General features: G+C 43.1%; 1 protein-coding gene and 1 long non-coding RNA gene across 2 annotated transcripts; one reads left to right on the plus strand and one right to left on the minus strand.

The window, feature by feature from the left end:
- Window positions 1-241: 241 nt before the first annotated feature.
- LOC138844033 (uncharacterized) lies at window positions 242-6,013 on the plus strand. Its single transcript, XR_016223138.1, has 2 exons — window positions 242-1,321; window positions 5,768-6,013. It is a non-coding gene; the product is annotated as an uncharacterized LOC138844033 (long non-coding RNA).
- An 11,949-nt stretch (window positions 6,014-17,962) lies between these two features.
- On the minus strand, window positions 17,963-23,720 carry LOC103348430 (spermatogenesis-associated protein 31D4). Its single transcript, XM_089306575.1, has 5 exons — window positions 23,450-23,720; window positions 23,194-23,197; window positions 23,045-23,090; window positions 22,398-22,458; window positions 17,963-22,116 (listed from the first exon to the last, which is right to left on the minus strand). The coding sequence occupies exons 1-5, from the start codon at window positions 23,647-23,649 to the stop codon at window positions 18,039-18,041; spliced, it is 4,389 nt and encodes a 1,462-aa protein (XP_089162701.1). The 5' UTR covers window positions 23,650-23,720; the 3' UTR covers window positions 17,963-18,038.
- Window positions 23,721-23,937: the final 217 nt, after the last annotated feature.

Here is a 23,937-nt window from a genome sequence, read left to right on the forward strand (position 1 = left end):
CAGTATAGGATGCCAGACGGCATTTGGCAGGCAGTTCACCGTGCCACAATTCTGGCTCCTGAAAGCCTATTTTAAATATAAGGCAGGGGCAGGCACCGTGGTGCAGCAGGTTAATCCTCCACTGCGGAGGACCCCTAGGAAGGCAGGTCTACAGACCCTATGAATTTCATCAATATTACTTTCTTTAAAAAATTAAAATAAATAACAGAAAGGATTCCCTTCCACTTCTTAAGAAGTCATAGTTAACTCCTACCTAACAAGGAGCACCAGCCCTCACTAAATGTGTGACTATCTCAGTACCCACATAACTGGAAGTAGTTGTCTGAGATTCTGTGCCCTGTGAAATGCCTGTCTGTGGAACAGGCCAGCCTCGGTCTTGCCGTCCTGGCTCCTGAACGTCACGACCAAAGGTTCTGCTTCCACCCTCAGGAGTGGGCCTTGTCTCTGCCCACTGACCCTAGGCCTCGGAGTTCCCAGGTAAACCATTCCTTACAAACAGACTTCCGCAAGCCGTGACACCCCGCCACAGACGCAGTACAGGAGTGAGAGGGGAAGCTGCAGACCGGAGCAGCACCCTACCAGACTCTGCCGGGTCCCCCCGCAGTGGACGAAAGCACCTGCTGGCTCCTCTGAACACAAGCAGCGGCGGGCGAGCCCCGCAGTCCTGCTCCTGGGAGGACGACTCCCAGCCTTCGGACTGGCGCTCGGACGACAGACACCGACCTGCGGGCCCGCAGGCGCTCAGGGCACTGGGCCCTCTGGGGCCTGGCAGAGCCCATGTGGTGACAGCCCATTCCTGGAGCTGAGCGGCAGAGCGGACAGGACTCCTGCTGTGTCGTCCATCCCAGTTCTTGGGGCCCATCCTGTCCGCAGCGCCTGGGGTCTCCCCCACAGCTGACATCCCAGGCTTTGGTTAGGTAGGTCTAAGGCCGTACCGCCAAGGTCAAGTGACGCCTTAAAGGGCTGGCCGGACTGCTACTGCCTGCTTTCTAGCTCTCGAACTCCAAAGGTGCCTCCAGCGCCCAGGACTGCGCGGCCTCTGAGGCGGCTGCATCGCGGGAGTTGGCACATCGCAAGATTTCAGGAGCCGCCAGCCCGCGTCCTGGCAGCTGGGGATGACGGTTATTCAGGAGAGCCCAGCCCTGAGGGCGCTGCATTCTGGGATTGAAATGGAAGACAGAGCAGGGACGAGTCCTCCCCGCAAGGATGAGATGAGTGCCCGTGCCCCGGGCGTCCGGAAGTCTTTTCCAGACCCTCCATGTTTTAGGCAAATCTCAACTCTGGTCTTCCGGACACGACAGAGAGCATGCAGAAGCCTGAGGTGAGACCGGGGCCGTCACTGCAATAGGGAGTGAAGCAAACAGCGCCACCTTTCTAGCCTCACCCCTGCATGCGGCCTGGCCTCTCTACTCATGGGCCCACCCATAGGTGTCCCGTCCTCACGACCCCAACGCAGGCCTGGCCCCCAGAGGAAGCCGCGCCAGGGGACCCTCGGAATCCTTCCCTTGCGCATTCATTTCACTAGATGTTCCTGTGCCCCGCTACATGCTAATCACCAAATGCTGGTAGCAGGGCAATGCTAAGGAAAGACAATCTCAGTCTGCAAAGGAATTAAGCTAAATATTCTAATTTTTTATTTCTTACACTGTGATTTAAATACTGTAAGGCATTTAACAAATACAGGAAACAACAGAGGACTGATTTTAATAAACTTCTTTATTTTAATAAAAATTTTTTTAATAAACTTCATAGTATTTTGAACTGGAATGGCAGGACAGATCCCAGCTTGGGATGACCAAAGCAGGTGTCCCAGGGAAACCTCTTTCAGTATAGTAGGAAGGCAGGCCTACAGGAGGGAGTGGAGTCAAGTGCTCTGTAGTATTTTTAAATTTTTCTTTTGAAAAGTTAGCATCTGTTGGCTGCTTTTTCCTCTGTGCTGGTCTAGCACATTTGTTCAATGGATGAGGAGAAAGAAGTAGTTTAGGAAAGTGCAATGCAGCTATCTGCTGTGGCCTGGGAAAGCAATTGTACACGGCCCAAGTGCTGGACCCCTGCACCCACATGCGAGATCTGGAAGAAGCTCCTGGCTCCTGGGTTCCAGTAGGCTCAGCCCCAGCCTTGTGGCCACCTGGGAAGTGAACCAGTGGATGGAAGACCTACTTCTCTCTCTCTCTCTCTTTCTCTCTCTCTCTCTCTCTCTGCCTATTCCTCTCTCTGTAGCTCTGCCTTTCAAATAAATGAATATTTTTTAAAAGTTTAGGAAAGTTAAACTGTTTTGAGTACAAAAGCAAAGGAATTAAGAAAAACAAACAGGAACCAGCATTGTGTCAAAGCCAGTTAAGCCACCACCTATGACTCTAGCATCCCATACGTGCCAGCTCCCTGCTAATGTGCCTGGGATGGCAGCAGAGGATGCTCCAAGTGCTTGGGCCCCTGCACCCATGGTGGGAGAACTGCAGGAAGCTCCTGACTCCAGGCTTCGGCCTGGCCCAGCCCTGGCTGTTGCAGCCATTTGAAAAATGAACTAGTGAATGGAAGGTCGGTCTCTGTCTCTTTCTCCCTCTGTCTCAATCTGTCTCTTCCTCTCCCTGTGTAACTCTTTCAAATAAACAAATCTTTTTTTTTTTTTTTGACAGGTAGAGTTAGAGAGAGAGAGAGAGAGGGAGAGAGAAAGGTCTTCCTTCCATTGGTTCACTCCCCAAATGGCCACCACGACCAGCGCTGTGTGGATCCGAAGCCAGGAGCGAGGTGCTTCCTCCTGGTCTCCCATGCGGGTGCAGGGCCCAAGCACTTGGGCCATCCTCCACTGCCCTCCTGGGTCAAAGCAGAGAGCTAGACTGGAAGAGGAGCAACTGGGACTAGAACCCAGCGCCCATATGGGATGCCAGAACTGCAGGCAGAGGATTAAACAACTGAGCCAGGGCACCGGCCTTTCAAATAAATAAATCTTAAAAAATATAATCTAAGCTTCACCAAAATTGAGTCTATCTTTTCCCTGGTGTTCCAAATGCTTGAAAGACTTCCTAACACAAGGTACTCACTGGAGGAATGAACAGATGCTGAACAGCAGTAATGGAACCGAACATTAGTTATAGAAAGTGAATTTTTTTTAACGATTTATTTATTTGAAAGTCAGAGTTACACAAGGAGAGTACAGGCAGAGAGAGAGAGGTCTTCCATCTGATGGTTCACTCCCCAGATGGCTGCAACAGCCACAGCTCTGCCAATCCATAGCCAAGAGCCAGATGCAGATGCAGGGGCCCAAGGACTTCGGCCTTCTCCCTCTTCGGCCTTCTATGGCCTGCTTTCCCAGGCCATAGAAGAGAGCTGAATTGGAAGAGTAGCAGCTGGGACTAGAACCTGTGCCTATGTGGGATGCAGGCGCTTCAGTAGGGCGTTAACCCGCTGCACCACAGCGCCAGACCCTGTAGATAGTGAATTAATGTTGCCACCGACATACCTAATTGTGTGATTTCATAAACGAGGAATCACCTCCTTTTAGAAAGAAAGTGTAGAAAAGGCAGAGAATTGGAGTTTGCCAGGCAAGAAAGATGATACAAGCTGTTTGGAGTGATCTCTACAGGTTTGTGGTTAACAGTAGATCATAGAATTATCCTTGAAGAGGAAGAAATTACAAGGTTGTTGCAGGGATAGGGAGAAAATTTAAAGTGGTTTGTAGTTCCTGAATAGGTTAAGCATTGGTACATGAGGGTACAGACTAGAAGGGTAAAGGGTAGAATGTCAAACTGTATTTTTTTGACTTGGCTAATCCTCAGCCTTCGGCACCGGCACCCCATATGGGTGCCAGTTCTAGTCCCGCCTGCTCCTCTTCCAGTCCAGCTCTCTGCTGTGGCCCAAGAGGGCAATGGATGATGGCCCAAGTGCTTGGGCGCCTGCACCCGCGTGGGAGACCAGGAGGAAGAACCTGGCTCCGTGGCCATAGTGGCCATTTGGGGAGTGAACCAATGGAAGGAAGACCTTTCTCTCTGTCTCTCTCTCTGTCTAACTCTACCTGTCAAATAAGTTAAAAAAAAAAAAAAACTATTTTTTTCAGAAGGCAGAGGTACCTGTTGATTATTTCTAGAAAATTGGAGTAACTGCTTGGAATGGAGGCTAAAAGCATGAGAGAAGGATCAGACAGAGACCAGGTTATTAGATGTTTTGTCCATCTGGATAAGAGGGCCCCCAACTGCTTCTGCCCTCTATAAGCACTGTGACCAAGGCCCATCCCAACTCTTTTCCCTCCCAGAACCTGAACAGAATCAGCATTCTTCTTGCATCTCTAAGCTTCAGTCAATATCCTTACTAACAAAAACAGAAAAGCAGGAGAGAGAGTGCTGTAGTAAAAATCTGCTTTGTTGTCATTTTGTCACCCAGCATTCACTTACCTTTGGTAAATATTCTGTCTATGGCCTTTGGGGAACTAACTCCATTCTCAGTTTCAGATCATGTGCAAGTAGAATTGTCTTTTCCTGATACTCTTATTTTAAGGATAAATTTGGACAAAAAGTTAACCCCATGTTTTGGGCAACAGTGACTGGTTAGATGTGTGCATGTTAGCACATTGGAAGGGACTATTACAAGAAACGGCCCATTTTTAATTATGCTGAAGGTTGAAGGATATAACTGTGAAACTGCCAGACACAAAGACATATAGTGAAGCCAGCCTAAATAGAGCCAAGAAATGCTAGAAAATGAATCCTTATGGCATCATTAGGCCAGCATGAACCCTGCTGCCCAAGGCCATTATCATTTCGACTTTTTCAGGTACCCAAGTCAACAGCTTCTCTTTTTTGTTGAGTTATATTTGCTGTCACTTACATCCAAATTCTTTCTCACAACATGAGGAATCTCTCTATTCCTGGCTCCCTCTTCCATGTTTGCCCTCTAGATATTCATAAATATTACCTTCTCAAATTGTCTTTCTCTAAAAAGAGGATACTAAAGACAGGATATCCCCTTTAGAGATACTCTAAAGGGGATAAAGTTAATGATTTCATACTGGAATAATATAGAGAAATCACAAATTTGTTCCACAACACTAAACTATGGCACACAGTACTTAATTTCTCTATATGAAATCTGGCTCAAATCCTCAGTTTTAACAGGTGGGAAATATCCCATATGAGTGACTCCTGGGACCTTTTGTATACTTAGCTTAGTATCCAGTGTCAAACACAGATATTAAGGTTGGCCAATGCAGTGTTTTGCTGCAGCTCCCAAGACAATGGAGCTTGAACATTAGTCATCTCAGCAAATATCATTTCATCCTTAGGAACCGCTACCGCATCCTAGGCAACTTCCACACAGGACTCATTCACTTAGAAACTGTCTTTACAATGCTACTGTTAGGCAGCTCTCCAACTTTCAATCCCTCACATCATTGTCTTCAACCTCATCTTCTCTTCATAGGAGCACCTAGATGAATGCCACTCCTACATGAGAATTTGGATAGTCCTGTACAAAAGATGTGTCGAAGCTGGTTTTGGAAAGGAAATGTGGAAACTGTTAATAGCTCCTGAGACCAAGAACCCAGTGTCGAAGCTGGTTTTGGAAAGGAAACATGGAAACTGTTAATAGCTCCTGAGACCAAGAACCCAGAGCTCCTCAGAAGACAAGAGTGAAAAGTTACATTCTTTCCTTTTGGAGTTCCTTCAGGCAGGAAAGTATAATCAATAGCTCAGTAAATTATCCTGCAACAATTGAAGAGTATCTAAAGCTGAGTAAGTAGGATGAGTAAGATTAATTTCCCTCTCATTGTTGTCAGCAAACCTCCCACCCACTATGAAGCTTCCATCGCAATCAAGAGGGGTTACTTGCTGCCACCTCCTTTTGGACATTACACTTAATAGATGGTCCATGAGTGACAAACTTTCTTACTGCCTCATCTGGTATTTCTCTGAATGGAAGAATACGAGATCAAGGTAAGAAGAATATGAGATCAAGGTGTAGACCCCATTCAATGACTCAACCTCTTTATGCCACCACATCTCCCTTGCATGGAAGTCCTCAATAAGGTCATGGATACACAGAAAAAAGATCAGAAATTAAATTTAATTAATTAGAAATTAAATGTAAAGATTAGAAATTAAAGGAATAAATGACAGTAAAATAAAAGTTTTACATTCTTGATTGAATTAGTAATAACAAAATGATGACTAATTGGGTAATTACAGTATATGCAGAAGTGAAATGAATGAGCAATGTGATAAGGAATAGGAGGGAGGAATTGAGAATATTTTATCATAAAATATCTAAACTACCTGTAAAGGTTTAGTTATTTGAAAATGGACTTAGATGACTTGTGAGTGTATATTACAATCTATAATGCAGCCACTGAATTATTTTGGAAGAAATGTTATTGGTAAGCTAGGAAAGGATAAAAGATTGAATCAGATGAAATTTTTATTTAAAATATAATCAAATAAAAATAGAAGAGGAACAGAATAACAAAAAACAGAAAACAATGAACAAATAGCAATAGTAAATTCTTATATATCGATAATTATTTTAAATGTAAGTGGATTAAGTTTTTCCATAAGAATAGAGTGGCTGAATGAATAAAATAGCAATATCCAACTTTACACATGTAAGAGACTCACTTTAGCTTTAAGTGCACACGTAGGCTGAAAGTGAAAATTTGTAAAAAAATATTCCATGCAACCAGTAACCAAAAGAGAACAGACGTAGTTATCTTAGACAAAATAGACTTTACTCAAAGGAATGAATTAAGCACCTCATAAAGATACCTGCACCTCCATGTTTATTCCAACATTATTCACAATAGCCAAGATATGGGAGACAACCTAAGAATCCAGTAACTAAAAATGGATAAAGAAATTGTGAGAGTGGAGATAAACACACACGACGTATTTTGAAAAATTCACACAAAATGGAATTAAAGATAAGTATTTGGCACAAAATGAAATGCATGCAGTTTCTGCATAATTTGCATTTTCCAAACTTTTTAAGTGCCTTCATATTTAGAATTACAGAGATCTTGAAAAAGAGCCTTCCTTTTGCAACAACAGCGATTAAACCACAGGACATTATGCTAATGGAAATAAGTGTGACACACAAAGAAAACTACTATGTTATCTCACACAGAAAGTCTAACAAGAAAATTTAAAAGTTGAATACGTTGAACAGAAAATAGAATGATAGCTACCAGTGGTGGGTGTGGTAGGAAGAGAGGTCAACATATACAAAGTTGTAGTTGTGGAGGATGAAGAAGTCTAGAGAACTAATGTACATCATGAAACCTATGGTTAGTAACATTGTATTGTGTCCTGGAAACTTGCAAAGAGAGCAGATTTTGAATGATCATAAAACAAAGCAAATTACAAAGGAGTAACTGAGATTATGGCTATGTTAGTTGCCTAACATGAATATTTGAAACAATCACTTCATTTTGTTGACAAGGCTTCAAAATGTTGATGGAAATCCATATTATAAGAAAACTTGGGCCTGGCGACATGGCTCACTTGGTTAATCCTCCACCTGCACTGCCGTTATCCCATTTGGGCGCTGGTTCTAGTCCCGGTTGCTCCTCTTCCAGTCCAGCTCTCTGCTGTGGCCCGGGAGGGCAGTGTAGGATGGCTCACGTGCCGGGGCCCCGGTACCCGCATCAGAGATCAGAAAGAAGCACATGGCTCCTGGCTTCAGATCAGCGCAGCGCCAGCCATAGCAACCATTTGGGAAGTAAACCAATGGAAGGAAGACCTTTAAAAAAAAAAAGAAAAGAAAACTAGGAATTTAAAATTTTGAACCAAAATACTTTTTAAAAACAGATTTATTGGGGCTGGCACTGTACCATAGCAGGTAAAGCCACCACCTGCAGTGCCAACATCCCAGATGGGCTCCAGTTCAAGTCGTGGCTGTCCCACTTCCACTCCAGCTCTCTGCTATGGCCTGGGAAAGCAGTAGAAGTTGGCCCAAATCCTCGGGCCCCTGCACCCACCTGGGAGACCCAGAAAAAGCTCCTGGCTTTGGATCAGCACAGCTCTGCCTATTGCGGCCAACTGAGGAGCGAGTCAGTGGTTGGAAGACCTTTCTCTCACTCTCTCGGCCTCTCCTTCACTATATGAGTAACTCTGACTTTCAAATAAATAATAAATTAATATTTAAAAAAATTTTAAAAAAAGGACTTGGGCCATCTTCTGTTTTCCCAGGACATAACAGAGAGCTGGATTGGAAGTGGAGCAGCTGGGACTCAAACAGGCACCCATAGGGAATGCTGGCACTCTAGGTAGTGGCTTTACCTACACTGGCCCCACCAAACTATCTTTTACTTTCATTTTGCACAAACCTTTTGAAATATCCTCCTATATAAAAATGTATTGTATACCTTAATGTATCATCTAATTCAAGAGAGAGTAAATAAAATATCATTTAAATCAAAGATAGAGTAAATAAATCATTGTTGAAAATCACAGAAGACAAACAAAAGTTGCAATAAATAGTCAACAGTTCCAGACATGGTAGATAATCCAAGTTTGAGAAAATTGCCTTACATGTAATTAATCTAATTTTATGTATTGAAAGATAATATATGACGTACAATACACTCATTTTAAATATAAAGACAGACAGATAGAAAGTAAAGAGATAGAGGAAAATACACCATGCTCACACTAACCAAGAAAAGGACGGTAGCAATATAATTTCAGACAAAGAAAACTTTAGAACAAGGAAAATTATCAGGAATAAAGAGCATAATGTACAAAAGGGCCAATTATCGAGAAGTAATAGCAATCCTTATTAGGTATACACTTAAAAACAGAATGTCAGAATACAAGTATATGACGCAAAAATAGGAATACAGGAGAAACAGATGAATCCACTTATTAATGCTGGAGATGTCAACAAGTCTCTGTTAGTAAATTACAGATTCAGCAAGCAAAAATCATAAAAATATAGTTTATCTGAACAGCACCATCAATCAACTTGATCTAATTGGCATTTATCAAATATAAGTTGCACAGCGAGAGGAGAGACAGAGAGAGACAGAGAAAGACAGAGAGAGAGAGAGAGGTCTTCCATCCATTGATTCACTCCCCAATTGGCTGCAACGGCCGAAGCTGTACCGATCCAAAGCCAGGAGCCAGGAGCTTCTTCCAGGTCTCCCACGTGGGTGCAGGGGCCCAAGGACTTGGGCCATCTTCTATGGCTCTCCCAGGGCATAGCAGAGAGTTGAATTGGAAGCGGAGCAGCTAAGTCTCGAACCAGCACCCATATGAGATGCCAGCACTGTAGAATGCAGCTTTACCTGCTACGCCACAGTACTGGCCCCTAAAGAAATCATAAATCTACACTTTGACTGCAATGGAATAATACATTTAATAACCGAAATATAGCTAGAAAATCTCAAAATACATGGCAGTTAATGAACACAATATTAACACATGGGTCAAAGATATGTCAGGAGGAATTTTAAAATATTTTAAAATGAAAATTCAACTTATGAAATTTTGTGGTATTCAGCAAAAGCAGTTCTTAGATGGAAATTGATAGCATTAAATTCCTTTGTTAGAACAGAAGAGCTAAACCCTCTTAGTAGCTCTGGTTTACTCACCTGATTGATGCCTCTGTTCTCAGAATATTGGAAAACTTAGACCCCTCTTTAATAACAGAAGGCAAAGCGCTACCCAGGAAGTTAATGAGAAATACCTTGGAAACCAAGCTGTATCCCAGCCATGTTTCAGAAAAGACCCTTCTGACAAAGAACATGGCCTAATGATCAGAAACTGGACACTAAGAGTATACTTTCTAGACCAGATTTCCAGGACCACATCACAGAGTTTTAGCACAGGTACTAGAAGTTTAAGAGTTTGAGAGAAGGAACAACATGGGGGAGATGAATTCCCAGTCCTATCCCCCCTACACACAAGATGATCTGTTCATCCTCCTGGGGTTCTTTAGATCCCTCCACACTACCTTCCAACCATATCTTTCCATTATACCATATTGTTACCTAGGCATTAACTCAGACCCCATGTAAGTTTTGAACAAAAAGTCTAATATGCCCACGGATTTTTATCCTCAACATCTACTCTGTTCTCAAATAAGCCTTTCTATATATACAATGTATTTTTAACTTTACAGAATCAGAAATAGACTCAGCAACAGCCCACTCCCCCTTATTTCCTCAAAAGGATTCATGTTTGCTAAAGACCATTACTAAAGAACAGAGTAGTAGAACAGAACACCACACATTGATAAAATTTGATGGTCCTTTATTGCCGGTGGTGGAGAATGGGCTCATGCCCTAAAGAACTCTCGACCCTGAAGCCCAAAGCAACAGGGTTTATAAAGGCAAAAACCACAAAATCGGGAGGGGAATACATGGTTGCTAGGATCAGGGGAAATACATGGTTACTGGGGTCAATCTGACGTAAAACTAGTATCAGTTATAATCCTGACAATACCAGTTACAATCTTAACAATTCCAATTATAATCTTGACATTAATCCAGGTATTGGTTTTAATCATATATAGAACATAGACAAATTACATTTTAACATTAACCCAGGTGCAGCCTATCCACTTCCAAGCTTGAGCGATCAGGCTAGGGAGTTTCTATGCTCTGCCAAGTGTGATGTAGTGGACTGCTATTGTCTGACTATTTTAGATCATAGTTTCAGACCACAGTCTCACAATGTTGTGGGGTGGGGGTTGCCTTCCCAGAATGGAGTCTCAGGTTCTCCAAAATGGAGTCCCTACTGTCAAGATGTTACTTCAGTAGCCCATACCAAAGAGTACAAAGCCCAACAAAGAGGAAGAGTAGAGCATGGCATATCTACCCATGGCAACAATTTAAACATCTTTTAGTGTTCTTTCTCCTAGAATCCCTTTAAAGCTATTCTGTTCCCAATTGATTTCACATCTTGTTCCCTCCACATAACCTGCTCTGCTACTCCATCCTTTTTCCAAATTCCCTCTCTCCTTCCAAACACATTTTTATTCTGCCTTGATTTCTTTTTTTTTTTTTTTTAAAGATTTATTTCTTTGACAGGTGGAGAGTTACAGAGAGGCAGAGGCAGAGAGAGAGAAGTATTCACTCACCAAATGGCCACAATGGCCAGAGCTGCACCAATCTGAAGCCAGGAAGCAGGAGCTTCTTCCAGGTCTCCCACGTGAGTGTAGAGAACCAAGGACTTGGGCCATCTTCCATTGCCTTCCCAAGCCAAAGCAGAGAGCTGGATCAGAAGTGGAGCAACCACGACTTAAACTGGCACCCATATGGGAATACTCGAACCTGCACCCACATGGGATGCCAGCACTGCATGCGGCAGCTTTATCCACTATGCCACAGTGCCCGCCCCTCTTTTTTTTTTCTTTTTTAAGATTCATTTTATTTATTTGAAAGGCAGAGTTTCAGGGAGAGAGGGAAAGATAGAGATCTTCCATCCACTGGTTTACTACCCAAATGGCCACAATGGTGACACCTGGGCAAGGCCAAAACCTGGAGCCAGGAGCTTCATCCAGGTCTCTCACATGGATGGAGGGGCCCAAGTACCTGGGCCTTCATCTGCTGCTTTCCCAGGCCATTAGCAGAGAACCAAATTGGAAGTGAAGCAGCTGGGACTCTAACAAGTGCCTATATGGGAGCCAGTGTCACCGGTGGTGACTTAGCCCATTATGCCACAATGCCAGCCCCTGTGCCTTGATTTTACAGAGCAATTTTGATGGACCACAACCTGCCCAACCAAATCCATGCTTATTTAGGGAGCAGTCTTCTCTGCAGTGTCATACAACCTCTAATGGACACAACTGAACTTAATTTAGCAATGTCTTTTGTTTGGAATCATATCTATGATCACTTCATTCTTGTAAGGTTTTATGAGCTCTTTCCCATCTACTTATTTTCACCAAAATTTTCATTGAGTCCTCTGTGCTCTCTAAAACAATAATGTCATTTTGTTGATAGAGTATGCATATATTTCCCCATTTTAGCCAATCATTGTACAGTAACAACTTTTAAATCCTCATCTAGGTCATAATCTGCTGAAATTAAATTTCATATTATTTTCTTCTATTGTGTGCCTATTGCCTCACTGAGTATCATGAATCCACCTTGGCCACAGCACCTGCTTATTTCCTTTACATTTGTTATCAGTTTACAAGTAACAGCAGGTTCTTCTTTGCCTGTCTTCTACATCTGCAACTTCTTTGTCTCTTCAAAAGGAGATATACTTCAAGCCTTCCTCCTCTCATGTACTCTCCCATTATTAACAGAGTTCTCTTCCTCTTATAGTTTTGCATCTCTGGCATTGTTTTTGGTTGTTTGCTAATTTCTTTATGATAAATCTGGTCCTGATACCTCTAAAGTCCACCAGAATTCACAAATCTAAAAATAGCCCCTAAAGTCTGAGCAAGATAAGCAGCACCAAAAAATTTCCCTGTGAGAAAGTATTGTAAAAACTGTCCCAATGAATACATTCTAAAAAAATGGTAATGTCATCAAAAAGAAACCCTGAGAACCTGTTCCAGAATAAAGGAGACCAAATATAACTAAACGCAGTACATGATCCTAGACAAAATCCTGTAATGGAGTTTGTTTTTTTTAAGCCACAAAGGACATTAGTAGGTAAACTGACCAAAATAGAATACAGATGAGAGATTAACTGAAAGTTACATGTCAGGGTTAAATTTGCTGAAGGAAATAATTGAATGTGTAAGAGAATTCTCTCTGTTTAAGAAGTACACAATGAAATACTCAAGGAAAAGTGCATCATGTATGAAATGTATTCTCAAATGCTCAGGAATGTATTTTTTGCACACATGCACAAAGGGTGAGGAAAGATAGGAAGGAAGGAAGGAGACAGAAGAAATGGAAAATTGATCAAAATGTTAATAATAGGTAAATCTGAATCCATGTAACTTTTCTGCAAATATAATTAGCTTGACACATACACATTTCCTTACATGGATCTTGACTATGTTTTCCTGAGTTTTACCTAACTTTAGTGATTTTTACCTTTCATTCCCACAGCTGCCACAGCTATATACAGCCAGTTGTCTCAGATTCTGCCCCAGGCAAAATCCTGGGGTCTGCATTTGAAGCAGTTAATGTTTCAGCATGATTTTGCATAATACTGGAAAGGAGCATCCAAGAAAGAGTTTTTTCCTAATGATGCATAATGTAAAACCAAAGAGAATCAACGTTTTATGAAACCATGTTTACAGCATGTAACCACTAATCTCGTTCTTACATGGTACGACGTCATGTGTCCTTGGGCTTTTAAGATGTGAATTGATTTCTAGATTTTCTTCTGTGCCATTTCTATTGCCTTCTCTACTGGATTTCCTTCTTCCACATCTGTTTATCCTCTTTTGTGGGACCCTCTCCCCTTCTCGCCATCCTCAAAATTATTTAAAAAAAATTTTTTTTGCTAACAGTTGTATTGAAATTAATGCATATATCCATGAAAATATATAATTCACAGATTTTTTTCTCACAGTTTAACATTCATTACCTGAACCAATTTTAAAACAATTTCATGACTTCAACAGAAAATTGCATACCCTTTAGTTATTAACCCCTCGCATTTCATCTCCCAGCCCTCATAAACAACTAATATACTTTGTGTCTATCAATTATCCTATTCTGGATATTTCATAAGGATGGAATGTGGTCATTTGCAACTGACTTCTTTCACTTAGGTTAATGTTTCTCAAGGTTCATTCTTCTTGTAGCATTGATCAATGTTTCCTTTTTATGGCTGAATTATATTTCATTGTATATATGTGCCACACTTTGCTTATCCATTCATCAGTTGATGGACATTTGTGTGGCTTCCACATTTTGGCTGCTATGAATGCTGCTGCTGTGAATACTGATGTGCCATTTCTGTGTGCATAATTTTTAATTTCACTTGTGTACAATGCCTAGGAGAAAACCTGCTGGCTTAAATGGCAACTCTGTGTTTACTATTTTTTTTTTTTTTGACAGGCAGAGTGGACAGTGAGAGAGAGAGAGAGAGAAAGGTCTTCCTTTGCCGTTGGTTCACCCTCCAATGGCCGCCGTGGCCGGTGCACTGCGGCCGGTGCACCGCGCTGATCCGATGGCAGGAGCCAGGGTGTTTACTATTTTAAAAAACTGTCAAACTGTTTTCCAAAACAGAGTTTTCATTCTCTTTAGCAGTATGTAAGACTTTGTATCTCTATATATTTTCTCAAATCTTAGTAACTGCTTTTTTTCCTCAGTTTTTATTTATTTGTTTTCATTTTATTTGAAAGACAGGGAGACAAACAGAAACAGAGAAACAGATAGGGAGAGATCTTCCATCTGCAGGTTTTCTGCCCAAATGCTCGTAACAATGGGCCAAGCCAAAGCTAACAGACTGGAATTCCATCCAGATCACTGAAGTGAGTGGTAGGGACCCAAATACTTGAGTCATCACCTGCTGCCTCCCAGAGTTCACATTAGCAGGAAGTTAGGTAATAGGAGGAAGAGGGGCTGGCACTGTGGCACAGTGGGTTAAAGCCCTGGCCTGGGGCACCAGCAGCCTATATGGGTGCCGGTTCTTGTCCCTGCTGCTCCTCTTATGAACCAGCTCTCTGCTATGGCCAGGGAAGGCAGTAGAATATGCCTGAGTCCTTGGGCCCCTGCATCCACGTGCAGACCCAGAAGAGGCTCCTGGTTCCTGGCTCAGATTGGCGCAGCTCCAGTCATTGCAGCCATCTGAGGAGTAAACTAGCAGATGGAAGACCTCTCTTTCTCTACACCTCTGTAACTCTGTCTTTCAAATAAGTAAAATAAATCTTAAAGAAGAAGCCATAAGAAACACATATTTGCTTTAAAAAAAAAAAAAGAGAGAGAGATGAGAGAGCCAGATTCAAACATAACACTTGGATGTGGGATGTGAGCATCCCAAGAAGTGCCTCAACTCGTTGTGCCAAATGCATACCCCAGTTATCTGGTTAATTGTGATCAATCTAGTAGGTGTGACATAGCATTTCATAGTGGTTTTCTACTTCCTTTATGAATAATGAAATCAAGGAACTTCTGTTATAATCCTTTACGTTTAGTGGCATTTTAGGAAGGACATGAATTATTAGTATAGTTCATCTACTAAGTATAGCTGGATGCAAAATAACTTATTTTAAATACGTAAAAGGAAAAAATTTCTTCTAAATATTTGAAAACATTTTCTTAGCAATCTCAGGGTTTGTCCACTTGTACTGGTTTTTTTTTTTTGTTTTTTGTTTTGTTTTTTTTTTTTTTGACAGGCAGAGTGGACAGTGAGAGAGAGAGACAGAGAGAAAGGTCTTCCTTTGCCATTGGTTCACCCTCCAATGGCCACCGCGGCCGGTGCACTGCGGCCGGCACACCACGCTGATCCGATGGCAGGAGCCAGGTACTTCTCCTGGTCTCCCATGGGGTGCAGGGCCCAAGTACTTGGGCCATCCTCCACTGCACTCCCTGGCCACAGCAGAGAGCTGGCCTGGAAGAGGGGCAACCGGGACAGAATCCGGTGCCCCAACCAGAACTAGAACCTGGTGTGCCGGCGCCGCAAGGCGGAGGATTAGCCTGGTGAGCTGCGGTGCCGGCCTCAGTTCCTTTTAATGTTATGTTGTCTGTGTGGTTAAGGAACTGTAATACTGTGCACCTAATTTGGCTTAGACTATATTACATTCCAGTGGTAAACTCTGGGGTGCGGCAGTAACTTAACTGGAGTAAGACTCTAGATGGAAGAGTAGAGGTCTCCAAGTTATTGGTTTGTCAATCCACATGGATATTAGTTCCTCCACTGATCTCCACCTCTTCCAGTTCCTTGCCATGGGCCTCATCCCACATTTTTACCATCCCAGGATCTCCACAGATTCTGCAGAGTTAGGCTTCAGACAATGAAGGTTAAATGGCCTAACTCCGGATAAGAAGATAGAATTATGGTGGAGGGGGCTGCAGTAAACAGGTTTTATATTTGTTTTATTTTGACACCAAGAATTTCCAACTTTTTACTGTAAAAACGACCTTAAGTGCCTTCTAGGAAATTGTCCAATGTTTTGTTTATCATTTACTTATTTGAAAAGCAGAGTGTGGGGCTGGTGTTGTAGTGTTAGCAGGTAAAGTGCGGGCATCCCGTATGGGTGCCAATTCATGTCCTGACTGCTCTACTTCCAATACAACTCCCTGCTAATAGCCTGGAGAAGCAGTGGAGGATGCTGTTTGGACCCTGCCACCCATGCAGGAGACATGGTTGAAGCTCCTGGCTCTTCACTTCAGCCTGGTCTCACACTGGCTCTTGGGGCCATCTGGGGAGTGAACCAGCACATGGAAGATTATCTCCCTCCCTCCCACCCTCCCTCCCTCCCTCCCTCTCTGTAGCTCTTAATTTAAAAAAAAATCTTTTAAAAATAAAGACAGAGTTACAGAATGAAAGAGAGACAGAGACACATATCATCAATCTGCTGGCTCAACCTCCAAAGAGCTGTCATGGCAAGGCAAAAGCTAGGAGCCCAAAACTTCATCTGGGTCTCCCACATGGGCGGCAGGGGCCCAAGTACTTGAATCATCATCTGCTACTCTCTTAGTCATATTATCAAGGAGCTGCATTGAAAGTAGACGAGCCAGGACTAGAACTGGCACTCTGATATGGGCTGTTGTTATCACAACAGGTAGCTTAATACATTGTACCACAATGCTGGCCCCATTCACCCAATTTGATTCCCAGTTTGTATAAGTGAAGGTTCCATCCCTCCAGATCCCTATTTTAAGGGTACAGATATGCTCAGTCTTGGTCAAAAAGAGCATTATTTGGCAGTGCAAGGAGCCCCCTCAAATATGTTACCCTGATTCATCGACCAGTATTCACCTCTGGATCATGGCCTAGAGGAATATTCTGGGGGAATCCATCATGACTCCATTAGCTCACCAAGATCAAAGGTGGCATCTCCAACTAGATAGGTGATGGATACACTAAGGGCAGATCTGGCAGTAGTTGTCATGTGTTAATAGAAAGTCAGCACCAAAACCAGCTTTCCTAAAGGGATGCCATGATGACAACAGCCCTGTGAATACAATTCTAACACTTTAAGAAGAGCATCATGTACATTCTGATGTAGCATGAGTAATCTCTGCAGCCCCTTATCAGCCCTATGGAAGTAGTGCCTGGGTCAGATTGGGAAAGTAGAATAGGGTCAGGAGGTGGGGATAATGGGACATAAATTTCCTTCTATTGGCAAGGTCATCCCTTCGCTCCTATTCATTTTCCCCCATAATTTCCCACTTATTCTAAGGAATTTTGTCCTTACATTCAACCTTACTTTGCCCTAGCAGTTAGGTAATTGTTCCACATTCCCACCACCAATATCTAGGGGATTATTTTGCCCTGCAAAAAATGTAATCAATTCAGCCAGCCTGAAGAAATACCCAGGGCAGGGAGCTACCTTCATAAGCCTATTTTCTAGTAGGAAAACATTAATGCCCCAAAGTATGGTTTCCCAATGCATTATTATACCTCTCATGACAGATTCTCAACCAACAATAATATGTTCCTAGACCTTAACCCAATCAGTCCCATGTCTACTATAGCAGTAATCTTCAACCACACCTGAGGCCAAGTTCACCCACCTGTGTCATCCTCTACTCATTGACAGTTATTTTAAATTATTTTAAAAAAAATAAGATTAAGCACAATTTTCTGGAAAAGATATGTGACTTTGACCCTCTTCAGATATGATGACTTACCTCCCTTAATCCTCCAGAGGCCAAGAAATAGTCAGTGATGGGGAGGGTATATGGGCTACCAAAACTATCGTACAGACTAGGAAAGAGCGTACATGTACTCAGACTTCTCTGGGGATGGAAGGGCCTTAAGGGACACTTGATAACCATCCCCCTAGAGCTCCAGTGGACTGTTATCATATAGAAGCCAAAAGAGATGATGAGTAAGTGCTGAACTAATTACTTCCTTTTCCTAAGTATAAACCCTATGTTACTCAAATCCCATGTCTTCAAAATAGTACACATAAAAGACAACAATCTTTAGAATATTTATTGTGGAAAATCAGTGTGTTCAACAAGGCATAAACTATTTGGGAAAAGGAAATCTTCCTCCCTGGAAATGCTGCAGGAGCATTTTATGTTTGAAGAGTAGAGACAGATCTCCCAATACAGTGCCTTCAGAAAATGTAGGTGTGGTTTGAGACACCTGGCCGGCTAGACGCCTACAGGTATGGTTTGGATGGGGCAGGAACTCTTTGTTGGGCATGGATGCCAGATGCCTCTGCGATAGTGGCTGATCCTTGAATGCCACGACTTTCTGGGACCGTCTCACCCTGTCTGTGGTCAGTACATTCTTCAATGGGTAATTTTGGTCAGCCAAGGGTGCTTTTTGGCTACATGCCTTGGTACTTTTCACATTATAGGAAGAAGCTTTATAGTTAAAAGGATGTCCCTGGACAGTATCTGCCTGGGCCTGCAATTGTGCCTTAAGAGTTTTCACAGGCTTTGTCGGAGAGAAACGTGATTCTTGGGGGCAGGTGATTCTGACACCATGGCTACTCCCTGGTTTCACATCTAACACCTTGCCAATGTGTGTCTTCACTTGCAGAGTTTTGGTGTTGCCAGTAGAGGCAGCTCTACTATTAACTTTGCTTTGGCTCTGCACAGACGATGGTAGGGAAGTCCCCTTTCCAAGGAAACTTTCTTGCCCTTTGTTTGTGCTGCTAGGACAAATCCATTGCAAACATTTTTTTATCTGTTTTTGGAACAGATTTTCAGGAGGAGGCTGATCCTTCAGTGACGAGGTTGGGGAAGATCTGCTTCCAAACATCTTCTTCAATGCCCTGTCTTGACCAGGGCAGCTCTTCCTACTGGGTTGTGGTGTCCCCAACCCTGCATCCCCTTCACCAAGCTCTCCTGTTTTTGGTCGCAAATGATGCAGTCTCTTTGAATTTGGAGGGACATTCTTATCCCAGCAGTTCTGCAAGATATGCTTAGGGACCCAGGGCTCCTGATGCTGTTCCATGCTGACTGGTGTGTTGTCCAAATGTGCATGCATAACCTGAGAACCTGCCATGTTCCCATTGGAGACACCCTGGGCATGAGTCAGCAAGGTTTTGGAAATCAAGTTATCTGAGGCATCAGCCGTATCTGTGGACTGGCCTTGAACAGGGCTATGATCCCTGTCCTCCAATTTTGACTTTAATTCACTCAGCAAGTGCTTTCTAAAGTCTGATAGTTTAGGATCCTGGGAAACTGATGTTGGTGAGGGAATTTCAGTAGCCAGGGTAGTTTTTTCTTTCTTTGTTTTCTCATCTACTGCTGCAAAGTCCCCTGACTTGCTGGTTGTCAAAGCATTGGCAGATTTTGATCGAAGAGCAAGGAGCTCCTTTGCCTTAAATATCTCTCTAGACTTGTTAAACCTTGGGAAGTATTCTGAAGTCTTTACTTTGGGAGCCTGAAGCCTTTCTTTGTTGCTGGAACTCACTCTCTTATCCTTTGGCTCAGGTCCAGTCCCATCATGACTTGTGGACACCAGCACTGGGCTGTGTCTATTGTCTGGTCCAGTCTCTTTCTTAATTTCTTTGTCTGTGATGCACGGACAAGTCTGTCTGCCATAAAGCTCCTGTTTTCCCTTTGGGGACAGTGGTCTCAGGTCCCCCTGTCCTCCCTTCCCAACAGGTGATTCAGCAGGAAGCAGATGATCCAGATTGGGTGCTGACTTTCTCATCTTCAATTTGTCTCTACACAAAGCTGTAGAGCTCCTACCGAGTGACCTGGATACCATAACTTTGGAATGCATCCCAGAACTAAGGCAATCTTGGGAGGAACAACAGGAATGGCCTAAGGAAGAAGATGAGTCCTCTCTGTTGCTGAAGATGTGTATGGATTCAAGGACCCTGGTGGGAAGGCCATACTTCATCCTTATGTAGAAACTGCTTATATGGTCTTCCAGCATCTTTAGTTTGCCAGAAGCCAAGAAATAAATCTCCTGGGAAGTGTTCAAGTTAAAGTTTCTCACAGATGATGCCCCATCTATCTGTTTTTCACTGTGAGATTTCTCAGCAAAAGATATTGTCTGCTTAAGGGCATGCCATGAACTATGAACAGTCTCAGGAAGTCTACCCTCTTTTATTTCTTCACTTTTCTTATTTAAATGTTCTTTGAGTGCATTTTCTAGTTGTTTCTGATTTATACTTATCCCTGAGGCCCTTGAATCATTCCCATACAGACTCACTGTATGACTTCCTTGATCTTTCTCAGAGTCAGACCCTAAACTCTTATCTGAGTATCCTTCTGGGTCACTCAATAGATGATCACTAGGGCCATTCTTTGGGCTGTGTCTCTGATGGTCCTTCTCTTCGTTATCTGACTGAAACTCTTCTGAGCTTGTCTCATCGGAGATTGGAAGTTGGCTCGATTCAGAATTCCTTAAATTGTTGCTACTCTGTTCCTTCAACAAAGATATCCATTTGAGTCTGTGAAGACTCTTTGATGCATGTATTTCAGGAACATCTCTCTCAGGATTAATCAGTGTCAGAGACTCATTGACCCTGCGGGGTAGGCCCCATCGGTGTTGAATGAGTCTCTTTCTAAGGTGGTACTCAAATTTCTTACGAAGCTCACTGCTCAGAGGGTAATCTCCAGGAATGATGGAGATTGGAACATGGATTTTGGAGGACTGGCTCACCAATGAAACATTGGGAGGGGGAGGACAAAGGTATTCCCGAGATGTTTTGACCACAGAGGGTAAACCCCACAAACGTTCCTGTTCTTTCTGTAGCACATTGTATTCTAGCTGATGAAGTTCAGATTGCATGAGACACTGTGCCTCATTATGAGGTCTATGGAAGCACACTCCACAGATCCTAAGCTGGAAATCGGGAGATGTTGGTAACATTGAGATTGGAGATTGAAGGTTGGACTGAGACTGTGCCGGAGTAGCATGTTGTGACTGTGATTGGGAGACAGTTTTAGTTGAGGATTGAGTTTGGATCTCAGGCAAGATCAGAGGTTGGAAATTGGAAAGTCCTAAAGATCCTTGAGATGTGGAAGCTTTGGAGATTCCATTAAAGATGACCAAAGTAGAGGGACAGTCATCTGAATGACGGATAATTGAGCACAAGGACTCACTGTGCAAAGATGGAAGACCCCAAAAGTATTGCTGGTTCATCTGCAGCTCCTCTGGTTTGCCTTTGCTGTTTCCAAAATAAAGAGAGACTGCTGAGTCATGCTTATCAGCATCTGACTCTACCATTGGCTCTGATATATACAGTTGGTGGTCTGGACTGACTGCTGACTCATGTCTATCAGCACTTGACTCTGAAGTATTCAGTTGGTGGTCTGAACTAAGTTGTTTTAGAAATGGTTGCATTTTATTTTCCCTTTCCTTCTGGATCAGGAAGTCACCCCTCTTTCTTACTTGTTTCTCCAAGAGTGCCAGATTGTCATGGCTGAGTAACAAGCAGTTAGTGGGTTCTACAAAGTTGGATGCACATTCTGTGCAAGAGGTCTCAGAAGATTGGCCATCAACAAGCTCATGCTTGATACTATCTTGTTCTACGTTGGAAGAGGACAAGTCTTTGGCATCCTTGACCCGGTCCTGCTGCCAGGATGATTCTGGCATTGAATGGTCAATTTCACTGACTGTTGGAATATCAGTTGACAACCCATCAGGGCTATTCATTACAGACAGAGCAATCTCTGGATGCAGATCATGATCTGATCTCTGAGAGTGATGTGGTGTGGGAGGGCAAAGAGCAACAGGTTGGGGTGGGAAAGGGTCCACTGGGAGTTTTGAAGCCAAGGGAGGAATAGGCTCTGATGGTACTGAGTCAGCTGGTGGGTCGGGGGACAGTAAATCAGGTAAAGAAGCAACATGGTTAAGTGAGACAGTAGAAGGGGGAGGTGGAGATGGCACACGCAAAGAGGCTGACTTTTGGCCTCTTGGATGAGTTTTTGAGTGGCCAGATGTCACAGTCAATGAGGTCTTAATCACAGAAGCTGAGGAAGCCATATAATGCACAGAGGAAGTATCATCTATCAGTTTCCCCAGCGACAGCAGTCGACTGACTTTGGCAGCCACTCTGTTACACACCGTACAGTGAGGGTCTGGACACAGCAGGTGACGGAAGCTGGTGATATCTTGATGTTGGCTCTGGGGTCTACAGGAAACAGGAAGAAAAGGCTGTGGTCAAGACCAGAACATGGAAAGGAGGGTCTGCAGGCCTAGTGGGGATAGGGATAGCCCAAGCCTACTGTTCCCATCACCTCACATTTTTGATATCACACTAACTCTGTAGCCCCTCCCTGAGGCTTTTATCACATTCCATTCCTATGGCTACCTGCCTCACATCATAATGGCAGGCTTCACTGATCCCTGGAATATATGGAACATGTTTTTTTAAAAAAAAAGGACCAGGAAAAAAGAGGAAAGATTAATCACCTTTTCAAAACAGAAAGAAGCTTCCATCCCTCCTCTGCTTCTTTCTTGTTAATCCTTGAACCTAGGACATCAGGAGAGTAGAACATATGTAATTAAAGTAGAAGCAATAAGAATCATATAGGAATCCCTCTATGAGAGCCCCTGGGGATAAATTCTGAATGCTCCAAGAATCAGTAGTTATGGAAAGATTGTCAATGATAATAATAAGACTTGCATGTGTATGTGGCAATATTTATAAAGTACTTTCACATATGTTATACAGTGTGATGCCAAAACTCACCACGTGAAGCACAGATATCAGCGGAGTACTCAGTAAAGAATGTGAGTACCCGAGAAGTCAAAGAGCATCTATAAAGGCAGGAGACTGAAGTTCTGACTACATGACACTAGTAGTCCATACTTATTTCTCACCTCATCACATTTTGGGCAGTAACTGTTGTCCATGCATCTGATTCCTGCCCACAGGTGGGCTAAGGAAGAACTCTGAGAAATGTCTCAGGTATGACTGTCTTTTCCAGGAGTTTCTCCTCTGAGTATTCTGTTTTCGCAGACAGACTGTATATAGCAACTGACATTCTCAGAGGCCCTGGATCTAAAACAGGAAGGATCACCCTTGCATAGATCAATGTGAACAGAGAGAATCTTACCTCTAAATGTTCCACCTTTCTGCCGCCTCTTGGCTCTACCCCGACACTAAGAACAAAAAGTAAAGAATGAGGTACTAGTTTCACTTCTCTTCCTCTTTTTACCACCCCAAATGTCTCTTCATTTTAAATTATAGACATGTATTACTTACATTACTAATATTTACAGGTAGGATTTTAACTTGGAAACCTCCACCATACCAGATAGGTGGTCCATGAGCTTCACTTGTAAGCCTTTGTTTCCCCCAAACCTATCCCTGCCTAGCCTCTGCCCCAAAGGAAGGTGGTGCTGTGTCCTTCCTCAGACTTCCCATCTCTGGATTCTCTATGAGGAAATCAAACTCGTTTAGATATGAGAGAACAGAAATGGGAAACAACAGCAACATCAACATCCTTCTTGGAGTTCACCCATAGTTCCTTACCTTTTTGGTGGTCTTATTTTTCCAGATGGTTGTGAAAAATAGCTTTAATACCAGGTAGCTCAGGTACAAAAAGATCAACCCCAACCCACTAATAAGAGTGTAGTTGAGGCTGCTATCAATAAAAATCGAACTGAAGCTCAGCCACAGCTCAGAATGGCTCTTCAAAAATGAGAGGACGTACTCCATCCATTATCTGAATCGCAATGCTGCTGAGAGGCAACTGAGGGTTGAGGGTTCAAGCCCTTGACTATATAATTCCAGCTCTGCATCACAGATTATGAGTCACAAAGGGAATCTGAGGCTAGAGAGGATGACATCATGATGTGCCCACAGCCCCGCCCCTTCCTAGAGCCCAGTAGATCTGCTTGCCCAGCCCTTTCACTCTATCTTCAAACTCCATGCTTTCCCCTATCCTATGTCAAATTTCTATCTATAATTCACATGTGACCTGAGTCCATTTTACTATTAGGTGCC

The sequence above is a fragment of the Oryctolagus cuniculus genome, chromosome 1 (genome assembly GCF_051225735.1).
Source record: "Oryctolagus cuniculus isolate XC-2025 breed Fujian yellow rabbit chromosome 1, ASM5122573v1, whole genome shotgun sequence".
Taxonomy (NCBI): Eukaryota; Metazoa; Chordata; class Mammalia; order Lagomorpha; family Leporidae; genus Oryctolagus; species Oryctolagus cuniculus.